The 22,477-nt window shown below is 41.9% G+C and overlaps 1 protein-coding gene across 6 annotated transcripts in view; it reads right to left on the bottom strand.

The window, feature by feature from the left end:
* The window catches only part of FERMT2 (FERM domain containing kindlin 2), a 73,618-nt gene that overhangs the window by 3,089 nt on the left and 48,052 nt on the right, over window positions 1-22,477 (bottom strand). Inside the window, exons 5-15 of one of the 6 annotated variants that reach the window (XM_053594177.1) lie at window positions 20,463-20,495; window positions 19,926-20,151; window positions 19,723-19,825; window positions 17,583-17,690; window positions 14,485-14,619; window positions 13,198-13,247; window positions 11,623-11,747; window positions 3,921-4,027; window positions 3,569-3,790; window positions 1,098-1,121; window positions 531-551 (exon numbers count right to left, since the gene is read on the bottom strand). In XM_053594177.1, coding sequence (XP_053450152.1) covers window positions 531-551; window positions 1,098-1,121; window positions 3,569-3,790; window positions 3,921-4,027; window positions 11,623-11,747; window positions 13,198-13,247; window positions 14,485-14,619; window positions 17,583-17,690; window positions 19,723-19,825; window positions 19,926-20,151; window positions 20,463-20,495 — 1,154 coding nt within the window. The remainder of the gene's footprint in view (window positions 1-530; window positions 552-1,097; window positions 1,122-3,568; window positions 3,791-3,920; window positions 4,028-11,622; window positions 11,748-13,197; window positions 13,248-14,484; window positions 14,620-17,582; window positions 17,691-19,722; window positions 19,826-19,925; window positions 20,152-20,462; window positions 20,496-22,477) is intronic. The other 5 variants (XM_053594178.1, XM_053594179.1, XM_053594180.1 and 2 more) reach the window with 5 other exon arrangements.

Genomic DNA, 22,477 nt, shown 5'->3' with positions numbered 1-22,477 from the left:
GAATCAAGACGAAAAGGATCAAAACACTGAATTATGCATCCCCCTCCAAATCATATACTGCAAAAGGTGAAATTAGAACATATCTGCAGCTACATTTGAGAGTTTTAATAATGACTTTCAAAACAGAATTTATTTCACTTTTCATATATCAAGAAACAAAAGTACTCACAGGAGTACATAATCACAGTGAGCCCCACTCAGCGTTCCCTAGGCACTGCTATACCACAGTGCACTCTAAACCACATACAGGACCAGACCATGAGCAAAGTCAGCACCAGTATCTACGGTCTGAATCAATACCTGGAATATAAGTATCTAGAAGGAATACTTCTTACTAGCTTTAGAATACTTGCAATCCCCATAATAACAATTTAAAATTTCTAAAGTCATCATTAGAAAAGTTATTTATTTACATTTGATCACTTTGGGACAACTGCTCACCAGGGATGAAATCCATGAGGGAAGGTTGCAACTATGGAGTTTTAAATTTTTAATTTAACTTTCTTTTTTGGTACATACAGAGAACTTACCAAATCTCTTATATAGCCTGGCTGTAGATGGCAAGGCGAAGAAAGGAAAAGGAAGCGGAAAGAAAAAAAAAAAAAGAGGCAATCAGAAAAAATGGCAATGAAGCAAAGAAAAAGTTGCGGTAACCTGCAAACCAAAATTCCAGCCAAAAACCATGCAAAAAAATTATGTCAGGTGGAAACCAAGCACAGTAAATGCAAGAATGAAAATGAAAATGAGGAAGCAGTAATTACTTTCCATTTAGAATACCAAAAAACACTCCATATTATTTTAGAATGTTAAATGTTACTAAAAAATTAAGGGTAGAAATTTGTAGGGAGAAAACAGTTAAGAGGGAATACCTCTTTCCCCCCTCATATTCCAGTTCTTACTGGTTAGGATAAAGCTAATTATTTTAGTAGCAAAACAAAAATTAATATTCCAAAAGCCTTTAGAGTTTCCTCAGATTTAGTCAGGTAATACACATGCACTGCTTTTCAGAAATAAGGAGTTGAAGGCATAAAACAAGTGCAGTGCCCAAATTGGTTTTTTTTTTTTTTTTACATAAGAAAAGCAAACCCCTGAATTACCATCTGCTTTTTGCATCCTTTTTCCTGGAAGGAAAAATAAAGAGATGCCATACACTACACTAGAGACTGTGGCTATCGACTCATTAGACATTTTGATTCGGATAAAAGAACTCTTTTCTTTAAAATTCAAAAACCCATGGCCAGGCGCTGTGGCTCACATCTACAATCCCAGCGCTCTGGGAAGCCAAGGCAGGAGAAGTGCCGGAGTTTAAGACCAGTCTAGACAGCACAGCAAGAAAATTGTTTAAATTAAAAAAAAAAAATTCCAGTTTGAAAGTTATATTTACTTTAAAATACCAATAGCAAGTTTAGTTAACATATGTATAATTAAAGGGAATTAAAATAGATGAAAGATAAACAAAAGTTACAGTGATGGAACCCAAGGAAACCACATGCTCATGCTCTGGCTGGGAATGATGTCGCCGCCGCCCCCATGGTGTCCAGGGCCTGAGAACGCCCAGGTCCGGCCCAACCATTCTGAGCACTATCTCCCCTGAACAGCTCAGGACCCACACACAGGACCAAGGAAAACTCTTTGGTGTCACCATTTACTAGGTGTCAGGGCAGTAACACATGGTCCCTCCCTACCTCCGGGAATAATCTGAAAGTCTAATTAGAGAAAGGAGGGTTAAATGGGGAGTGTGTACTCGGCAGGATGCCAGCATGGAAGACCAGCTCAGGATTCTTAACCACAGACCACACACACCGTCTTCCCCTTAAAGATGAGTAAACGTCACCTCCATCCTCATGGGAACTTCCAGTTGACAATTTCTAGTCAAGAACCAGGGAGTAAAAACCATCATTTCACAGGCTTCGAGAAAACAGCACAGACTTGACAGGGAAGCCAGGGTTTGGCAGTCCTCACAACTACACTCTAAGCCCTTTTTTCTTGAAACTTGATAGAGAAATGGTAAAATTGCTAAGATTTGAAATTATTCACTGCCTTTGAAGGCAAACTTTAGAAACAACTTTCTTTACAAATAATTTTAAAATGAAATAACTAAGAATAAAAACTGAAATAAAATCAGTACTGGCTTCACTTTCCCTTTTTCACTTACAATCTACATTCCACAAAGCTCCCCGGGGCAGCATTTCCTCCATTCCTTAGCACTCCCACACTGTGTGACTGCCGGACACACACTTTCCAGGCGTACACAACCTCGGAAACTTAAAGTCAAGTATCTATGAGTAAAACTTCTGAACGCTTCTAACTAATAATTTCAGACTAATATTTGAAGTTAAGGAATTAATAACTGTTCCGAGCATTTTATTGAGCCTTTTCAGCATATTTAAAAAATATTCCCGAAGGATAAAAGCAAAACTAGATAAAAATGAAATATTTATTTTAAAGGTCTGTCCCCCCATCCACCCCACCCCTACACGGGAGCCTTTTCCTTTTATGGCGTGATGTCTGGTGCAGAGACTGTGGGGGCTAGCCCAAGTGATGTTCCCCTGCAAAGGACCTTTTATGTTGTACCAGAGAACCATTTTCCTAAATAGCAATCCTTTTATGGCCTTAATTTCCAGGAAAGGAATTCTAAACAGAGTGGATAAAAGCAGTGAATTTCAAAGAAAATTTATTAAACTCTGTAATCTTGGGAAAATTTTTGGTTAGGTTCTGGTAAGAAAAGATACTGTTAAAATGTAGACTGTTCCTATCCCTATAAAGTTTCTTTCCAAAGCTGGAAAAGTCCATTTGAAAAGCAAGGATAGGTGTTATAGATTTCGTTGGGAAATGCTGGCTTTACTTTGTACCACATTTGTTTAACTATGTAAGGATTAAACGGAATGAATTAAGGAACATAAAGCGTTAAGAACATGTTCAATTCCTGGAAATGTTTGAGAGAACATCCTGTTAATGAATGATTACAAGTTGTTTAGAATAAATATATTCTCAACTATTCTACCTTATTCATTTTATTAAATGAAATGACAAAAGATTTTTCAAATGACCAATTTAAATCAACTAAAGTCTACTGAGTTCCTTCAGGCTGAGTACCCTTCCTTCTCTGAAATGTGTTTTGGATTTCAGAACCACCTGAGAACTGTGACACACTGGTCAGCACATGGAGTGGTCAGCATAAGGAACGAGGCCTGCTGTACTGATACGTACATGTGGTGTATGGCCAGTCTATGAAAATGAGTCTGACTTAGGGAGGTGGTCACCCCGGGAGCTTTATTCTTTGCATTATACTTTCTGGTTGAGCATCCCTAATCTGAAAATCTGAAATTCAGGTGTTCTAATGAGCATCTCTTTTGAGAGTTATTTCAGTGCTCAAAAAGCTGCATTTTTTGGAGATTTTCCCATTAGAAAAACTCAACTTATATTTTATATTCTAACCATTTGATATAGAACAAAGACTATCTCAAGTAAGACTAAAAAATTTTAAGAGGAGAAAACTAAAGTATATATGCAAAATTATAAAACAAACTAGCAGAACACAGTAGATGAAACAAAATAGATCAAGTACCTGCTTGTTCTTATACTTTTTCAGATAACGAGGGGACACCAAACATTCAGGGTTAATATCAGTTGTGATCTGCTCTGGTATTAACTGAGGATCTGGGTTTAAATGCTGCATCTTCAGAAAGGAAAGAATATTCTGAACTTCTAGGTTGTAAGAACTGTCCGCCATGGTCTTGCCTTTGGAGGCCAACCTGCAGGCCGCCATCCAGTGTGCATACTGCTTTTCCTGTTGAAAGAAACAGTGACATATGAAGGACTCACGTGGTGGGTCTTCTAAGTATAAAAATATAAGGATGACCTCTCAATTCACTTAAAAATCAAAGAAAGCTGACTGTACATTTAACTGTAAAACTCACATTGTCACAGCGAAGCCAGATCTCATTCATGCCGTCTGCAACTGGAATCAGGAGTTTAATGTTAAATTTTTGGCCTGAAATGTTTACATCTGGGGTAACTTCACAGCCTATAATTAAAAAAATGTAATTATTACAATAGTTAAATTTAGTTTTAAGAAAGGCCCAAGCCAATACAAGCAGCCTTCATTCTGTGACATCTTAACAGGCTGAGTTTTGCCACAGTATTTTAGGAACTCATCTGCTACAGAAGTTACCACACACATATTTGGAAAGCTGGTGTGAAAATAATGGGTATTGAGAATTTCATTTTATACGTAAGTTTTCAGGAAGACGTACGTTTGTGGGCTGTGAGAATCCACGTCATCGACACCGGGAAGCATTAGCGGGGCGCTTCACAGAAGACAGATACCAGTAATTTAGCAGGTGTGAGATAATGGACAAGGGTCGGCCTAAGTCAGCTATACTTGTATAATACAGAAGAGGTGTCAGAGACTTGGGTTCCAGACCTTTCTTTACCAAGTGGTATGAAGTTTTAGTTATGGGCAATTTATTTAACAGGGAAGCCCAATTTTCCTGACCTTGAACTCTAGTGCAGGGAAACTGTAGGATAAGCAGGGTGAAGCACCTGCCCAAGCCCCTACACAGTGTTCCACTGTCTGTGCTCAGCCCAGGGCTCCTCAGTGTCTAGGAGTTAAACTTTAAATTTAGGGTTTAAAAATCTAGGAGGGTTCTAGGAGTTAAACTTTAAATCGCTGCTGCAATTCCTTTTGGCACAGACAGTCCAATGAATGACAAAATAAACATCCCTATATCCAGAAGAATAAATGTTAAAATTGTCATTTCCCCTCTCCACAGTATTAAGTAAGACAAATGGACATTCAGAGAAAGAAGTTCTTTTTGTTCTCTCCTGAAGCAACTCCTACCATGAATTTGGTGGATTCCACCCCTCTTTTGTTTTCTGCTTAAAATACTACATATCAAACAGCTCCTTTTGCAAATCTCCCTATACAAGCTATAGAAATGATGACAAAGTTATGTGGCGATCTGTTTAACCTGCAAAGTTAAAACAGATGTTTGAAGACACACAAAGTTTTGCAAAGGTATAATAATTCAAGAGGATTTAGAGAAAAAAATCATAAGGCCTCTTTTACCAGGGTAACTAAAAACAGACAAAGTGAGTGGTGACTCAGATGCTAGCGTAGGAACAGAGGCACATATGGGGCCACATTCATGCTGTGACCACCCGGCCACCTACCTCCATGGCAACAGCTGGATTTCGGCAGCTATCCAATTAGTATGCCTGTGAGAGGTTAAATACAAACAGCTCCTTCTAACTGCAATCTCCATCCTAACTCTCATCAGACTCTCCAGGAGACGCACCTGCGGCCCCTGACTCCTCCCCAGCAGCACTGTGCTTCCCTCCCCGCCCCACACCAATCGTCACCTCCCTTTCTCTAGACTCACTGTCTTTACGTTCTGCGTCTACTGAGTGAAACTCAACCCAAGCCCAATCCATCTATCTTTCACCTGCCTGCATAACACTGCCTAGTACTGTGAGGGGACGGGGCAGGAACCAAAGCCCACAAAGAGCAGCCGGTTTCCCCAGGCTGAGCTGGGCCCTCACGCATGCAATCCTTCTTCAAAGTCGTCTATTTCCCATCTTCTCAAACACCCACGATGCCACTCTCAGGAGACAACGTCACCTCTTTTGTCTCCAAGGAAACGAAGGTTAGCAGCAGTAAAGTCTGGCTGCTGCCTGCGCCATCCAAGATAGACCTAGTTGCCCTGCGCCGCTCAGGGCGAGCCGTGCCCCCCCTCCAGCTTTCCATCTGCATGGACTGTTTACCATCCCAGGAACCTCGCTCCATTACCAGATCCGCTCCCAGATACTGAGACCACCTCTTTTCTCCCGTCACTTCCATCAGCACCTAATTTCCCGAATGTCTCCTGCCCCACCTGCTGCCATCACTGCCCCCCCCCCCCAGGTGCAGTCCTCTAAGCACTGTCCTGTCTTGGGCTGACTTTTCAGTGACTGCACTCTGGCTCCTTGCTCTAGTCAAGGCCATCCACCATCGCCACATGGCTTCACTCTCTCTTTTCTGTAGCATGTGACTATAGACTACTCTTTTTTGAGACAAAGCCTCACTTTCTTGGCCCCTGCAGAGGGCCATGGCGTCATAGCTAGCAACAATCTCAAACTCTTGGGCTCGAGTGATCCTCTTGTCTCAGCCTCCCATGTCTCTGGGACTACAGGTGCCCACCACAACACCTGGCTGGTTTTAGGGACGGGGCCTCACTCTTGCTCAGGCTGGTCTCGAACTTGTGAGCTCAAGCACTCCACCCGCCTCAGCCTCACGGGATGCTGGGATTACAGCGGGAGCCACCGCGCCCGGCCTGACTACCCTCTTGGAAACAACATCCCTGGGGCTCCCCGGCACCTTGTTCTCATGGTCTGTCCTGTGCATTTTGTTGTTTCCTTCCCACGCTCCACTTCCCAGTCCTGTCCCTTCTCCTATCACAAACTACTGTTTCTGAGGCCGCTGCCCTGTCAGGACCAGAGCATGAACCCCTCCTCTGACCCAGGGGTCTATAGGTTATCTTCCAAGTATACCCCCACAGCCCCTCGAATACTAAATTCCCCCAATTAAACTCCATACCCAGGCCTTTTACACTCTGATCTTGACATCACCCATCCGACCACACAGGACAGACTTGCCTGCTCCAGCTCCTCCACGTCATGGCCTCGGCATCTGCTGACTCACACCTTTCCCCTCCTACACTAAGTCCCTGGATTTAGATTACTGTCATCTCTCTAAAGTCACTCTCTATACCACAGCTGGAAAAAATACAGACTACGTATTTTGGTGTTAATAATTTTTCAGTAACACATCACTGTTACACCAGTTCAAAAAACAATCTCCCTATTATTTCTATCATCTAACTTCTACCAGTCCGTTCTGCCCATCTCTCGGGGTTGGAAGGATTCAGATTCACAGCTAGTAAGTCTTTTTCCTCCTCTCTCTAGTGCACCTTCTGGTGGGGTAGTCAGACTGGGTGCGGGGGCTCACGCCTGTCATCCCAAACCCTGCAACTGCTGATGTTTTCCAGGCTTTTTTTTTTTTTTTGAGATGGGGTTTGACTATGTAGCCTAGATTACTCTGGAACTTCTGGACGCAAGTGATCCTCCCGCCTGAGCCTCCTGTGTAGGTGGGACCACACATGCCACCACCATGCCCAGCCCTCTGGGCATTTTTGCACAATAGTCTTTCCCTGAAATGCTCTTTTATTGACTCTCCTTCCTGTCATGGATCACGATTTCTCTGGACTGTAACTCAGACATCACTTCCCCCTGGAGACCCTCACTCCTCCCTGCAGACCAACTACACTTGACGTTGGCCTAAAGACTGAGCAGTGGTGTCTGCGAGCTCACTTAAACAGCACCCTACACCCCTGCTCCTTTGACTCTTTACTTTAAAAGTACTATTTAAATCTTACTCAGAGTGTAATTCTGTACCTCCCAACATGCCCGAAACACCTTGAAGGCTGAGACTGTGTGTAACTCTTCCTCATGTCTCCAGTACCTAGTGTAGTTTTCAGCATGAGAGTTTAATTGTATTGGCGGAAATGAACAGTTACAAACTCTGTAGTTCAGCGTTCTGTGGGGCTTTAGAGGGCATCCAGTTCTCCACTTCTCAAGAGGAAGACACTGAGGTCCACGCGGACCATCTCTACCCAGTCACAGGGCTTGTTCAGCAGCAGAGCAGCACCCAGACCATCTGACCCCAGCTAGTGTCATCGTGTGACATATACATGGGGAAAGTGCTCCTTTGAGAGGACTCAGGAGGGACAGCTGAGAACTGAGAACAGCTTACAAGTACATTCCCATCATGTCAGAATGAGACCTCTCAGTCATTCTGGAAGAGGGGTAAGGATGTAAAAAGGACAGTGAGGTCAGGAGCAGAGACAGCCCTACTCTCTAAGTCAAGAGTGGAGCTCCTGAGATGGTCCTGAGCAGACAGAGAGGGGAACAAGAAGGAAGCTGTAGAGGATTCTGGGAGCGACGGATAATGGTATAGACCCCAAAAGGGTAACTCAAGTGACAGAGAGGAAGGCAGGGAGCCTACCCGAAACTAGGGAATTCCAACGCACGGGAACAGTGATCTTCTACCCAGGACAGACATTTTCTATTTTTTTTTTATTGTTGGGGATTCATTGAGGGTACAATAAGCCAGTTACACTGATTGCAATTGTTAGGTAAAGTCCCTCTTGCAATCATGTCTTGCCCCCATAAAGTGTGACACACACCAAGCATTTTCTATTTTTTTAATGGGTTTAACTGTAAAGTGACAGTTTAGATAACTACTAGGCAGAATTCATGTATTAGGTTAGAGATTTGAACATTTTGTTAAAATATACTAAAAATATCCAAATATAACCCACAGTCACACACCACACGTTATGGTCAATGACAGACCCCACATACAACTGTGGTCCCGTGAGAGCATAATGGAACTGCAAACTGCCCGTCCCCTTGAGTCATGGCAACGTCACTGTCCCACAGGTTTACCGTGGGTCTGAGGTGGTGCAGTTTTAACCCCCTACTGCACTGCTGGTGCCACAAACATCTGGCAGTGCAGTTATATGAAGTACATCACACTTGATAATGGTAATAAATGACTATGTTACTGCTTTATGCATTTACTATATTACACTTTTTACTGCTTGAAGTGTATTTCTCCTAATTATATATATCTAAAAAAATTAACTGTGAAAGAGCCTCAGGCAGGTCCTTTGGAGGCATCCAGAAGTCATTATTATCACAGGAGACGACAGCTCCATACGCATCACTGCCCCGAAGACCTTCCCGTGGGACACGGTGTACAAGTGGCGACAGTGGCAGGGACGATCCTGACCCCGTGCAGGCCTAGGCTAACGTGTGTCTGTCTTAGTTTTTAACAAAAAAGTTTCAAAAGTAAAAAAAAATCTGAAATAGCAAAAAGCTTCTAGAATAAGGATATGACAAAAGAAAATGTTTCCCATACAGTTGTACAAATGTGTTTGTGTTTTAAGCTAAGTGTTATCACAGAAGAGTCAAAGTCTTAAAAAATTTAAATGTTTATAGTTATAGTAAGCTAAAATTAATTTATTATTGAAGACAATTTTAATAGTACATTTACTGCTCTCTAGGTGTCGGTGTTCACAGTCCCCAGCAGCGCACAGCGATGTCCTCGGCCCTGGCCTCAGGTGCACTCACCACTCCCTCCCTGACACCAGAGCAGCTTTCAGCCCTGCATGCTCCATTCATGGTAAGCGCCCTATACAGGTGTGTCATTTTTTACCTCTTACACCATATTTTTACTATAACCTTTTTAATGTTTAGATACACAAACATTAACCATTATGTTACAGTTGCCTACAGTTCTCAGCACAGTAACCTGACGCTGGCATCTCAGCCTAGCCACACAGTGGGCAGCACCACGCAGGTCTGCAAGCACCTTCTGTGACCTTCACACAAGGAGGGTGTCTAATGATGCGCTTCTCAGAACACATCCTTGTTCTTTTTTTTTTTGGCCAGGGCTGGGTTTCAACCCGCCACCTCCGGCATATGGGGCCAGCACCCTACTCCTTTGAGCCACAGGTGCTGCCCCACATCCCTGTTCTTAAATGCTACATAACTGTACTAAACTGTACTAAGTGAAATTTAGAATATAGATCAGGAAAAGCATCTCTGTGTTTTAAATGTCAAGTGAAATTATTTTGGGAATCATTTTTGCAAAATGAGTTAAGAACCCTTTTCTTTGATGTTTTTGTTCAAACATGAATATTTTTGCAAAATGTTAGAAAATTAGAAAAGGCATATTGGTTGACAGATAATGATACACATACATGGAAAACATCCCCACAGGCGAGATGAACGAGTGTACCAAGGAGGCAGAACCTTTGCTATAATGAAGCTCCAGGGAAACCAGGAAGTTGCAGTTAGTGCCAACTGCACCCCACCTCACTCCTTCTCTGTCCTGTCTCCAACCCGTACTGCAGTTGCTAATTCAAGCTGCACATGGATCCATCTGAGCAGACTCTGAGTCTTAGTGGAAATGAGTCTGGACAATGTATTCTAGTTTTCTAGCTTTTTCTCTAAGGGAAGAGGCAGTAAGAAGACCCTGGAAAGGCAAATGAGGAGCCAAGCTCCACCCTGCATCAGGCGCGCCAAGTGCCTTGGGGGGTTGGGGGGTCCTCACTTATTACTGGGGTGTCCAACCTGCAGCCACGGCTGGCAGGCAGGTTACGTGAGGACTGTTTTGCTTACCTGTGGTGTTGGATATCGTGAAAAGTATGCACGGACCTTTTCTTCTCATCAGCATTAGTGTTTTGTGTATTTTATTTGTGGCTCAAGAAAACTCTTATTCTTCCAATGTGCAGCAGAAAAAAGACTGGACAGCCCTCTGAGGGAGTGGTGTCTAAACTGGATGTAAACCAGGCAATTTCAGTGACAGAGCCCAAGTGAGAGGCTTGGTAACACCCTGCCAGATCAGTGCAAGCCGTAGTAGGCCGACGGCCTGTGGAAGAGCCACCCAGAGAGGGACCTTCCTACCACCTGAACCAGCACGTGGATCAGAAAACAGAAGAGATGCAGTGAAGAGCCAACAGAAGAAGGAGACGGAACAGGATATGAAGTTCTATAGCTTCACAGACACGGGGGAGAGAAAGACCAGAGCCAACATCCAAGGCCAGCTCGGCCCAGGCTGCAGAAGCAGGCCTGCCACAGCTGACACAGGGCCAGGGGGCGTGTGGCCCAAACAGCAGCTCTGGCTCTGAGACAGCCTCAAAGTTGGAGACAAGAGGAAACCAGTGACACTCAAGTTGTTAGCTAGGAGCCTCAGAGGGGTGTCCCAGGGTCACTCAAGAGCCAGGCAGAGGCAGAGTAAAAAAAGATGAAACTACAAGGAACAAGTATTTGGGAGGGGAAACATGGGCACACCCTGGCCCACCAGGACAATCAAGAGGCTAAGGCCCCTGAGTGGGACGTGGAGGCGAGGAGGTGGATGGGGACGCTGGTGAGGAAGGTACAGCCTGGGAGGGGAGAACTACAACATGGCTGAGGCGAGGCAGCCCCTGTGGAGGAAGGAAACCCGTGTGTCCTCGGTGCTGCGGGCCAGGAAAGAGACAGCACCCATCCATCTGCCATCTGCCGAAGGAGATGGACAGACTCACGCCCCTCTGAGCTCTGCACAGACTGCAACAGAATGTTCACATGGAAGGGAACACTGTAAGAAGAACTAAGTATTCTTAAAACAGTCTAAACATTTAAAAATTATCCAAAGGAGGCTCGGCGTCCATAGCACAGTGGTTATAGTGCCAGCCACATACACCGAGGCTGGCGGGTTTGAACCCAGCCCAGGCCAGCTAAACAACAACAACTGCAACAAAAAACAGCCAGGTGTTGTGGCGGGTGCCTACAGTCCCAGCCACTTGGGAGGCTGAGGCAAGAGAATCGTTTAAGCCCATGAGTTTGAGGTTCCTGTGAGCTGTGACGCCACAGCATTCTACTGAGGGCAACAAAGTGGGACTCTGTCTCAAAAAAAAAAAGAAAGAAAGTACTCAAAGGAGTAAAGAGATAGCTACACTTTCTCCTCCCAGGATGCTAAGTTTGCTGACTATGAGGGCTAACAGATATCATGCCAGTCGGTGGAGCCGTCCTCACCTCTGAGGTTCATCTGGTGAGCTGGGGTACCACTGGATTCCTCTTTGCTCTTGTAGCATGAAATAGACGTGTCTTTGAAGGTGCACCAATACTGCTTGTAACCTTTCAGGGTCAGCTTCTTTGGCCTATGTTTCAAATAAAAGAAAGAGGAAAACCACTCTGATGTAATTTACCAATGCTACTTTTAGTAGAAAAGTCACACAGTATTATCAGTCTGAGGCCCGGTTTTACATGTTAAACTCAGATCCCTTTGGCCAGTGTCCTACAGTCAGTGCTGCCACTGAATTTGCCCCTCCTTTCCTTCAGGAAAATCACAGAGTGAGGGGGACAGGGGAGGGACAATAGGGCATGCACCCCAGCCCTTCTCAGCTGTCACCACCCACGCACCGCCAGCAGGTCACACGGGGAGGGCAGCAAAGAAGTGGCAGGAATGTCTGCGACCAACCGGTCAGAGCCTGGGTCTCACGGCTCTGCCTCTGGACGGACGTACGTGTGGGAGTCTGCAGGGGAAGCGAGCGTAACTGGTGGGACCGGGAGTGGGAAGGGCCCCATCCCCAAGGGTATGTTCCAATGAGGAGATTAACTTGCCACTCCAATGCCAACAGCAGAAAGAGGACAGAGCGACCACAAGGGAGACCGTATGATAAAAAAAGGCTGTGTGCGGGAGACCGGAGCAGGGCAGCAGCAGCAGAAATCTTGCCTTATTTCAGAAATGTCAGCTATTTCAAACTTACGTGTTCACTGTATTTATTCCATAATAGCTTTATAGCTTTTGTTTTTTGAGACAGAGCCTCGAGCTGTTGTCCTGGGTACAGTGCTGTGGCGTCACAGCTCACAGTAACCTCTAACTCCTGGGCTTTAGCGATTCTCTTGCCTCAGCCTCCTGAGTAGCTGGGACAACAGGCGCTCGCCACAACACCTGGCTATGTTTTGGTTATAGATGTCATTGTTTGGCAGGCACTGATTCAAACCTGCCAGCTCTGGTGTATGTGGCTGGCACCCTAGCCGCTTGAACCCTAGGTGCCACCCAATAGCTTTATATCTTACACAAAAGGAAAAATGTACATTCTACATTACCTCCTTTCTCCACCACCCCCCCCGCCCCCCGTTGTAATGTCCAGCTCTCTTGATTCTATAGAACGTAGCTGAATTGACTGCTTAAACATTTAGGCAAGATATACTGGAACCTTAGATAAAATGTTCCAGGATCAAATGAATAGAATTTAGCAGAATCTGGGGCTCTGAATGAAAAAAAAGCCCTGGTAGCAACAGTTTTTTCGGTGCTGCTTTCCATGAGGCCAGCGGGGTCCTGTCAACGTTTTTACTAATTTTCAGCATCTACATGATGCAAGGTGGGCCTCATGACCTTTTTATAAGAGAAGTTTTTATCTTTGAGCACTATGATTTTAATTTGATAAAGGTAACAATTTTCTTTCATTATAAGTTAGTGTTAATTGTTAAGTCCTTTTACAGATGCATCTGCCAAATAGTGAGTTTCGATAATGTGAACATGACTATAAAATGGATATATCATTACTCATTAATATTTGGAATCCTTCCCCCTTTCATACTTACTTGAAAACTTTAATATAGTCAGCAAGTTCAGGAATGGAAGTAATGTCACCCTAGGGAGAGAGTTCAATAATTTTCAGATTTAAAAAAAAAAATCTTGTCTAATATTCGGTTATCAAGAACCAGCTTATCTAATAAAACAGAATTAAATAATAATATAGATAACAGAGATTTTAAAAACACAACCACATTACATGGTATTATGCATACATATTCTTCTCCATACAAAGGCATTTCCAAATAGCTTGAAAAGTTAACAAAAATTTGATGAAAATGACAATTTATACAATCCACCAGATTATGTTACTTCTTTTTTTTTTTTTTTGAGACAGACCCTCAAGCTGTTACTCTGTGTAGAGTGCTGTCGCATCACAGCTCACAGCAACCTCCAACTCCTGGGCTCAAGAGAGTGTCCTGCCTCTGCCTCCCAAGTAGCTGGGACTACAGGTACCCGCCACAACGCCCAGCTATTTTTTGGTTGCAGCCGTCATTGTTGTTTGGAGGGCCTGGGCTGGATTCTAACACGCCAGCTCAGGTGTATGTAGCTGGTGCCTTAGCCACTTGAGCCACAGGCGCTGAGCCTATGCTACTTCTAATACAGCTGAAAACGTATGCAGTGGCATATGGAAAATTTGTAAATCATTAGAGCCCTGGTATAAGGGTTTCTTCAGCAATAACTAATTCCTAACTTTATTTATTTAGAGACAGAGTCTTACTTTATCACTTAGGCAGGAATGCCGTGGCATCATTATAGCTCACAGCAACCTCTAATTCCTGGGTTCAAGGATCCTCCTGCTTCAGCTTCCTGAATAGCTGAGGCTACAGGCACCTGCCAGGACATGTGGCTCATTTTTCTGTGTTCAGTAGAGAGGGGGTCTTGCTCTTGCTCAGGCTGGTCTTGAATGCCTAGTCTCCTCCCAGAGTGCAGAAGGTTACAGGTGAGCCACCATGCCCAGGCTCATTCCTAACGTTAAAACCAAACTCTGCATTAAAAATTTTTTCTGATAAATTTTTCTCTTGTTAATATTTCACATCACTGTGTTTTCCTCTGCAGAAACGGTTTCCTACCTCCTGTAAAAGAACACGCAGTATGTCAAGTATCTGTCTTTGTTGTGTACCTTTTAAAAAACTTCCATGAAAGTTTCTGAAAAAAATCACTACCTGACTTCTCTAAAGCATTAAACAATTCTCTCCACCTTCCAAGTACTGAGAGATTTTGCGAGAACCAGAGTACATAAAAAGCTAAGCATTGATTCAAACTGAATTAGAAAGTACAAAGACTGACCCTACCAAAACTGTTGATGTTTTACCCCCTTCCAGGGTAATCTCCAGGTCTGACAGGGCGGCGTCCACTTCATCGACTTCTTTGTCGCTGTTGTTCAAGTGGTTCTCTGATGTCATGATCGACAGCTTGTTGATATGATACTGGAACCAGAAATACCTCATTAAAATGACTATTTTGACAATGAAACTCTAAAATTAAATTACTATCTGCATGTACATTGAATGCTTTTCATCACCGAATCTGAAAAGCTAAAAGTGTCCAGGAACTAGAACCAGAGCAAAATAAAGGGCAGGGCACCTGGAACCCCTATCCTAAACCCGCTCTAAGTATCTGAAGGAGGTACTGTCTTTAGATACACACAAGTGAACTCAAAGTTTGTGGGTCCTGGGACCGAGAGAGTTAACTGGTTCTCAACTAAGCTCCCATTGTAAAGGTCAATTTTTGACTTTTTTCAGTGTGGTCTTCCCCATGTTTGGAACTCTGGATTTCAGTGAAGGCAGATTAGGCATAAAGCCTTTTGTAGAAATGGATTAACACTGAATACCCACTACTATCACCCAGAAGGAAAGTGATCATTATTGTGTTGAAACCAAAAGCTCCACTTTTCGCCCATCCTCTATTCAGTGCTCTAATTCCTAGCTCATGCAAGGTCACGGTTCCTTGTGGGTGTGCACAGAAGCCCCAGGTAGACGTGCATGTGGGTGCTGGCGCCTGAGCAGGGAGGCACATGCAGTGGGCAGTGGTAACTACTTCTACATGTAGACTGGAAAATCACTGGGTACAGAGTAGTCTGTCACGGATTTTTAAATATATTTAGGTAAGTGACTTAGAACAAATATTAATAATCCCATCAGATGCTGATGTTTCACGCAAAGGTCAGCAGAAACTTTACATCTAACTTAATCAGTTACCTTTCAAAACAATAAGCAGCACTCCAGCTGCATCATTTACTTAATACAATTAATGAGAACACTTACTAATCTAAGGCCAATTACCAGCATTCATCTGTGTTGTAAGATTTAGTGAGTTAGTAATGAATAGTCTCTGCTGAAATGAGATCTTTACAACGGCAGAAACATCCACGTCCATAAATTATAAAGAAGAAGATACAGAGAGCCCCTCAGGCAGTGGCCCCGAGTGTATTAAGAAACACCAGAGAGGCAGTTTCAAACACAGATCCCTAGGTTCACACCCAGAGACCTGATTTAGCAAATCTGTGTCAGCCTAGAAACCGCATTTTTACTAAGTGCTTTGGGTGATTCTAAGGCAAAAAAGTCTTCATGAAACATACTGGAAAAATCCTGGCTGTGAATAGGAGTTATCATCAAATCCAGCTTTGCTTTCAACAGTACCTGGGTTACCTGTTAAATTTTATAATAGACACTTGGAGTAAAATGCTTACACAATGTTACTAACTGACCCACTTTATTTTTTACCCACAGCTTGTTATTCTGAATTATTCTGTTTCTTTTTACTACTATAATTTTACACAAGGATTTGGACACTCAGAGAGTACTTTAGAGTGTATAGGAGAATACCTCTAAAAGAAAACGTACGAGGCAGCTCTTTACCGTACTTCCAAAATTTCCGCATTCTGGTACTGAATGGCTCTTAGGATCAGTACCTGTGAAAGCTTCCCCAGAACTCAGGGGATTTATATTCCAAAATTCTCTAATTAAAGCTGGAGTTTGAAATGGCCTAGGAGGGCTATGTGTGCTCCTAGACCAATGGTTTCCATGATTTAAAACGCACGGTCTCTATGGTGTTTCTCCTGTACTGAGAGGGAGAAACATTAGGTGGGAGTGTACATTAGGTGGGAGTGGGCTGCAGAATAATGCCCTTCTGTGAGAATACAACTGTGTTTCCTTCCACTCAACAAATACTTTCTGAGCACCTGCTATGTGCCAGGCACTTATATAGGTATCTGTTGGCTTTGAAAAAACACCACCAACATGTATTATTTCTATAATAAAAAAAGATGAAAAAGCAATATTATACAATATAATCTGTGGTCTTTCACACACATATTATCATTCTGTCACTGGCAAAGATTCCACTAGGAAACTGTGAGTTTGTATTCAAAGCGAAAAAGAAGTAGGTAGAATGCCTAGCCGAGTGAGGGTGCTCCCAACACCTGCTCCAGGATTTAATGCACTAGCTCCCTCAGAGAGTGTGGATCAGCCAGAAACACAATTAGGGCCCGTTTGTTACTAGCTGATTAATCAAGTGTCCGGAAAATGACTGATTAACCCATCTGTCACCAAGGATTTCCTCCCCTGTCCTCCTGGACTGTCTGTCACCCTATATACTAAGCTGTTCTTGTTTCATCTGCAATCCTTGGAGGTCCAACTGAAAACTTTTCTGGGCACATAAAATAAAGCATTTGAAGACCAGGAGCAGTTCTGTTTATGTTCTAAGGAAAAAGTGAAATCATTTTTACATGAAAGCGTCTCACAACTAAATGTCAGTTTTGCTTCCTGGATTTGTTTTATTTAAAGATCAACTTTATGAGGACTTTAAGTGCACTCAGGATCCCATCAGAATCTGAGAAGACTCACTAACGCCTTACTGGGGTACCCGAAATTTAGGAAAGGTGAGAAAAATAGTAGTTTAAGGAAAATGTTAGCTATCTACTTCTTAAGGATTATCATTCTACAAGCAGATTTGTTTAGTTTCACAAGTCTCTGAAAATTTTACCACCTAAAAAGGTATCATTTCTGCCACAGCCTATATTGCGTGTCTTATCGTCCCCAGCTGTTTATGCAACCATGCAGGAGAGCTCTGGATCGTATTTGATTTTTAATATATATTTCCTTTCCTAGAGAAAGGTGAGTTCCTTTAAGCTAATATACATTTGGGGATGAGAGGATAATTTTCTTCCTACAAAATACAGAAAAGTAATTTAAGGATACCACTAAACTCTAAGATAAAAAAAATTAAGCTAAATTCACATATTCATTTTGCTTTCCTAAGTGTCTATTCACTTTCTACATAGCAAAAAATAGTCTATCAAATGCTACTGAAATTATTATCCTACTCAACTACTGTAAGAATAACCTCCTACCTTTTCCCCCAAGCCCCATTTACCAAATCTTTCAACTACCTGCAGGGCTGCGAACATCATCATTTCTTCTTCTGTGCACTCAATCTCTTCTAGAAGAATAGCCCATTTGGCCTGCTCATAAAGCTGGTTGATTCTGATTGCATCATACTGCAGGGAAACAAACAGTGCTTTTGTAATATGTCACCTTTAATATGGAAAAATGCAAAGCTAAATATTTACTTTTGGGGGGATTTTTATTTACCATCAAATATTCAATTACAAGAAAGATACCTATAGGATTGGATATACGGCCTCATCTAATTTCCATTGAAAATGACATTAAAATAGGAGAGAGGATAACTGATTTTTCAACACTAAAAACAGACCTTGTATGTTATTTTCCAGGTTAATCAAGCACTAGATATTATAGCTTTTAAGAAATCTAACTTGATGGTAGAATTACTGACTCCTTCTCAGTAGTGTTATTGCAATTTTCCCATTAAAGTGTAATTGGAAAGTAAATTAATTATTTGCAGGAACATCTTGTTCTCTGAGAGGAATACTCAAGATGAAGCTGCAGGTCCTTGGAAACAGTACCCAAAATAGAGGGTACATCTATATTTACGGAAAATACATTTACTTGTATGCTATTGAATTATCCATTTAATTATATTAATAAAAAGCAATGGTACTGTCTTAATAATACAGGTTGAGTATCCCTTTCCTGAACCTACTTTGGATTTAGAATATTTATAGATTTTGGAATATCTGCAATATACCATTTGAGCATCCCTAATCCGAAAATCCAAAATGACCATCTCCTCTGAACTCATGCTGATACTGAGAAGTTTCAGTTTCAGGAGCATTCTGTAATTTCACAGCTGGGATGGTCACTCTGTACCTTAGAGTGCTAACAAAATGCGTCTCCCTTCCCCTCCAAATCTAATTATTCCAAAATAGCTTTAAGTTTTACTAAAAGATACAATATGGCCTGAAAATGAATTAAAGTTACTTTTTATAGTTCTACCCCGTTTCCTTGAAAATAAGACCTCCTCTGAAAATAAGACCTACTTACAGGAAAGATAAGACGTCCCCTGAAAATAAGTCCTAGCGCATCTTTGGCAGTACACCTTAAAATAAGACACTGTCTTATTTTCGGGGAAACGGTATTTACATACATTTTACTGTTGTATAAAGAATTATTTAAGCACGTGATATAAGATGATAAAGATAAAATTTAAAATCTGGACATGAAAAGGATGAGAGTGTAATCGAGAGAGGCTGTTCTCAGGTTGCCAGAGAAGTACAAGATCCAGACCTCAGCACCAACCTTTTCTGAGGAAAGAATACCCAGATCTTGATCGCAAAGTTAAATCTTACCGGAAAAGCAAAGTGCCACAGGGGTCAGATGATGCCAATTATAATAAAAACAGATATTTGTCTGTTATACAGGTAAAAAGGTAGATTTTTGAAAAAATTTTTTTGAAGCAAGGTCTTTTGGCTCATAATCAGTAATATAAAATAACTGAAAAGGTAATCTTTCTGAAACTTTTACTTAAAATATAATTGAAAAGAGGTATTAAATTAAAAAAAAAACCCTATCATTACCAATTCTGTAGTATCAAAATAGAACGTTTAAAATACAAATCAACCAAAAATACAATTATCTTGGCAACAAAGAGAAAGGTTTAGTTATGCTTTCAATCTACTAAAACCATAGGCTTACTTAAAATACAGATGTCTCTGCCTAGTGCTCTGGGTTTTAATTTTGTAACTTTTTTTAGAGACAGAGTCTCACTCTGTTGTCCAAGCTGAAAGGCAGTGGTGTGATCACAGCTCACTGCAGCCTTGATCTCCTGGGCTCCGGTGATCCTCCCATATCAGCCCCTGAGCTGCTGGGTCTATAGGCATGTGCCTCCAGGTCCAACTATTTTTTTTTTAAATTATTATAATTTTTTTTTCTTTTTGGTAGAGATATTTTGTTCCTCAGGCTGGTCTCAAACTCCTGGCCTCAAATGATCCAGTCCCACCTCGCTTTCCCAAAGTGCTGAGATCACAAGCGTGAGCCACTACACCTGAGTTTTTAATATTAGTCAAGACTTGCCATATACGAACAATTCCTTACCCCACCAATTTCCAGAAAAGCTGACATCCACATGAATGAAACAAACATAAAGAGAGCCCTTTAAACCCTCGGTACCTTTGGATTCAAATCAAAAAAGCTGTAGTACTTGAACCGGAGCAGCAAGGCCTCATTCTCCTTTACCTCCTGTTCCATGAGAGATCTTGAAGAATCAAGCCATCTGGACAAATTAAAGAGAAAAAAGGCAAGATAGAATCGATAATATGTCTATCTCTAATTACATAAAGAAATCCAGTTGCTTCTGTATCTTAAAAACCTACCCTTGGTTGATTTTTGCTTTATCAAGAAGAGCTTGAGGCTTGAACATTTTGGCCAAGATTTCTGGTGATGTGACTGGTTGACTGACAGCGAGCACACCGGGATTTCCTTCTGACAATGCACTGTCGCCAAACCAGGCAGATGTCGGGGACAAGGGGCTTCCATCATGAGCATCGTAAGTGGGAGTCATTGTTTTACTATAAAGTCCTGGGCTTGAATATATACTTCCTAATAAGTAACGTGAAAAACAGATAGTGAGTCTGAAGTACAGAAGCTCAGTTTCCAGCAATAGCGTGCGCTGATATAAAGCATTGTGAAACACAGTTTCCTCCTGAAAGGAAGCTTAGTGTATTATTTTACCTGCTTTGAAAATGTGAAATTAACTCCGCTTACATAAGATTAAAACACATGACAAAGCTTTAAGACTACAATTAATCTGGCAGAAATTCTGAGGAAGAAATGAGTTCTAGAGAATTAGAAAGTGAGTACACAGCTGAAGCAGACAAATGCGTTTGTGCGTGAACTGTGGCAAGGCTCACCTTTCAGAGGGCCAATGAAAAGAACATCAGTGCCTGCAGGGAAGGAGAGAAGGAGTTCAGAAGGTCAAGGGAAGGCCACAAGGAGAGGACAGAAACAAAAGGATGAAACGGAAAAAGAAACAGGAAAGGAAAAGGTGGATCTTTCCTAATTGTGCAGCATAAACTGAAGTGCACATTTCAAGTAGATTTCAGAGTAAAGAACCTTGGAAACTACAACCGAAGAAAAATAAACTTCTTGTCCAGTTCAAGCAAATAATGACAGACATGTCTAGAACGTTCACCACCATTTCAAATCCATACTCTGTTTTTAAGATAACTCGAATGTAATTGAGTAAATTCGCATAAATTAAGAGAATTTTATGTTAACACTTGTACTAGACTGTTTACTGCAGCTCAATTCACAATCGCCAAAATGTGGAAACAACCTAAATGCCCACCAACCCAGGAATGGATTAACAAGCTGTGGTATATGTATACCATGGAATACTATTCAGCCATTAAAAAAAATGGAGACTTTACATCCTTCGTATTAACCTGGATGGAAGTGGAAGACATTATTCTTAGTAAAGCATCACAAGAATGGAGAAGCATGAATCCTATGTACTCAGTTTTGATATGAGGACAATTAAGGACAATTAAGGTCATGGGGGGGAAAAGGAAGAGCAGAGAGAGGGAAGGAGGAAGGGGGTGGAGCCTTGGTGTGTGTCACACCTTCTGGGGGCAAGACATGATTGCAAGAGGGACTTTATCTAACAAACGCAATCAGTGTAACCTGGCTTATTGTACCCTCAATGAATCCCCAACAATAAAAAAAAAAAAAAGAAAGAAAGAAAAGAAATTAGGTGATTTCTTGCTAGCCACAGGACATCTGATCTGATGTTTCTGATTTGTGTTCTTCCAATCCTAGTACTAAAAAACTAAGAATTCTTACTTGAGAATTCTTTTTTCAGTTTAAGAAAGAACACTGGGATAGTCAGTCCTGGGGCTTTGTTTAAAAACTGGAAGCTAAAACTAGATGGCCATTTTTCAAACTTAAAGTTACACGACACCTTTGCAGAAGGGTTAACTGGGCACCCTATACTCTAGTTTTTCTTCAAATCACATAAACCTTTCACCTTTTAATTGAGCTCCCCATACTATTAAAAGGGCAGAAAACATTACTCCAGCTCAGCTGGATAAGGAATAATTCTGCTACAGAGAGTATACATGTAAATAAGATATAAAAAAATCAACGTCTAGGCAAAATATTGTTGTTTATTTCAAAGACCTGTTAAATAAATCTTTGACTGAGACTGACCGAATAGTGAAAGTTTGTTTCAAGTATGAATCTATAATCATTATTCAAAACAATCAAGTCAGAACTAGTAATTTTCTTTATGAAGTTTCTTTTCCTTTTTTTTTTGTAGTTTTTGGCAGGGGCTGGGTTTGAGTACATAGGATTTATGAAGTTTCTAATACAGAAATATGTTGGCCTTAAAACTCAGATTTAACAGAATCAGTCACTGACCCAAAGTCTTCCCTTCCAACTTCCTATTATTTGTATATTCCTCGCTTCACACTGCCCCTAGCTGCTGTACGGGCACAGAACGGCCGTAGCTCATTTAATCTTCCCAACCCTCCATTATTCACATGTTAGAAGAGGACTCTGAAGCAAAACAAGGTTAAATAACTTGTCCAAGGTCAAGAGCCGTTAAGCTGCAGAGCCACACGAGGAACCAGCCAGCCTGGCAGCTGTATACACTGCCTCCAGATACTATGACTTATCTACGCCATTCCCAAGTGACCTGCTCAGCATTTTGTTACTAATGTCACTATTTCAAACAGTATTTCAGTGAACATCTTTGCGCTTATTTCCCAATTCTGGAAGCATTCTGGGTCAGAGGGTACTGGCATTTTAAATTCCTCAGCTCAGTGCAGAGGCAATCTCAACCAGCTTGTTCTCCTGTTTGCCTGGTTTAATCATATTTGAAGCAGAAAACCAGAAAAGGGTGAGATGAAGTAGCAGATGTAGTCAG

Source organism: Nycticebus coucang, chromosome 6 (genome assembly GCF_027406575.1).
Source record: "Nycticebus coucang isolate mNycCou1 chromosome 6, mNycCou1.pri, whole genome shotgun sequence".
In the NCBI taxonomy this organism is placed as follows: Eukaryota; Metazoa; Chordata; class Mammalia; order Primates; family Lorisidae; genus Nycticebus; species Nycticebus coucang.
Note: the sequence above shows the minus strand (reverse complement) of the source record. Positions and strands in the feature narration are given on the sequence as shown.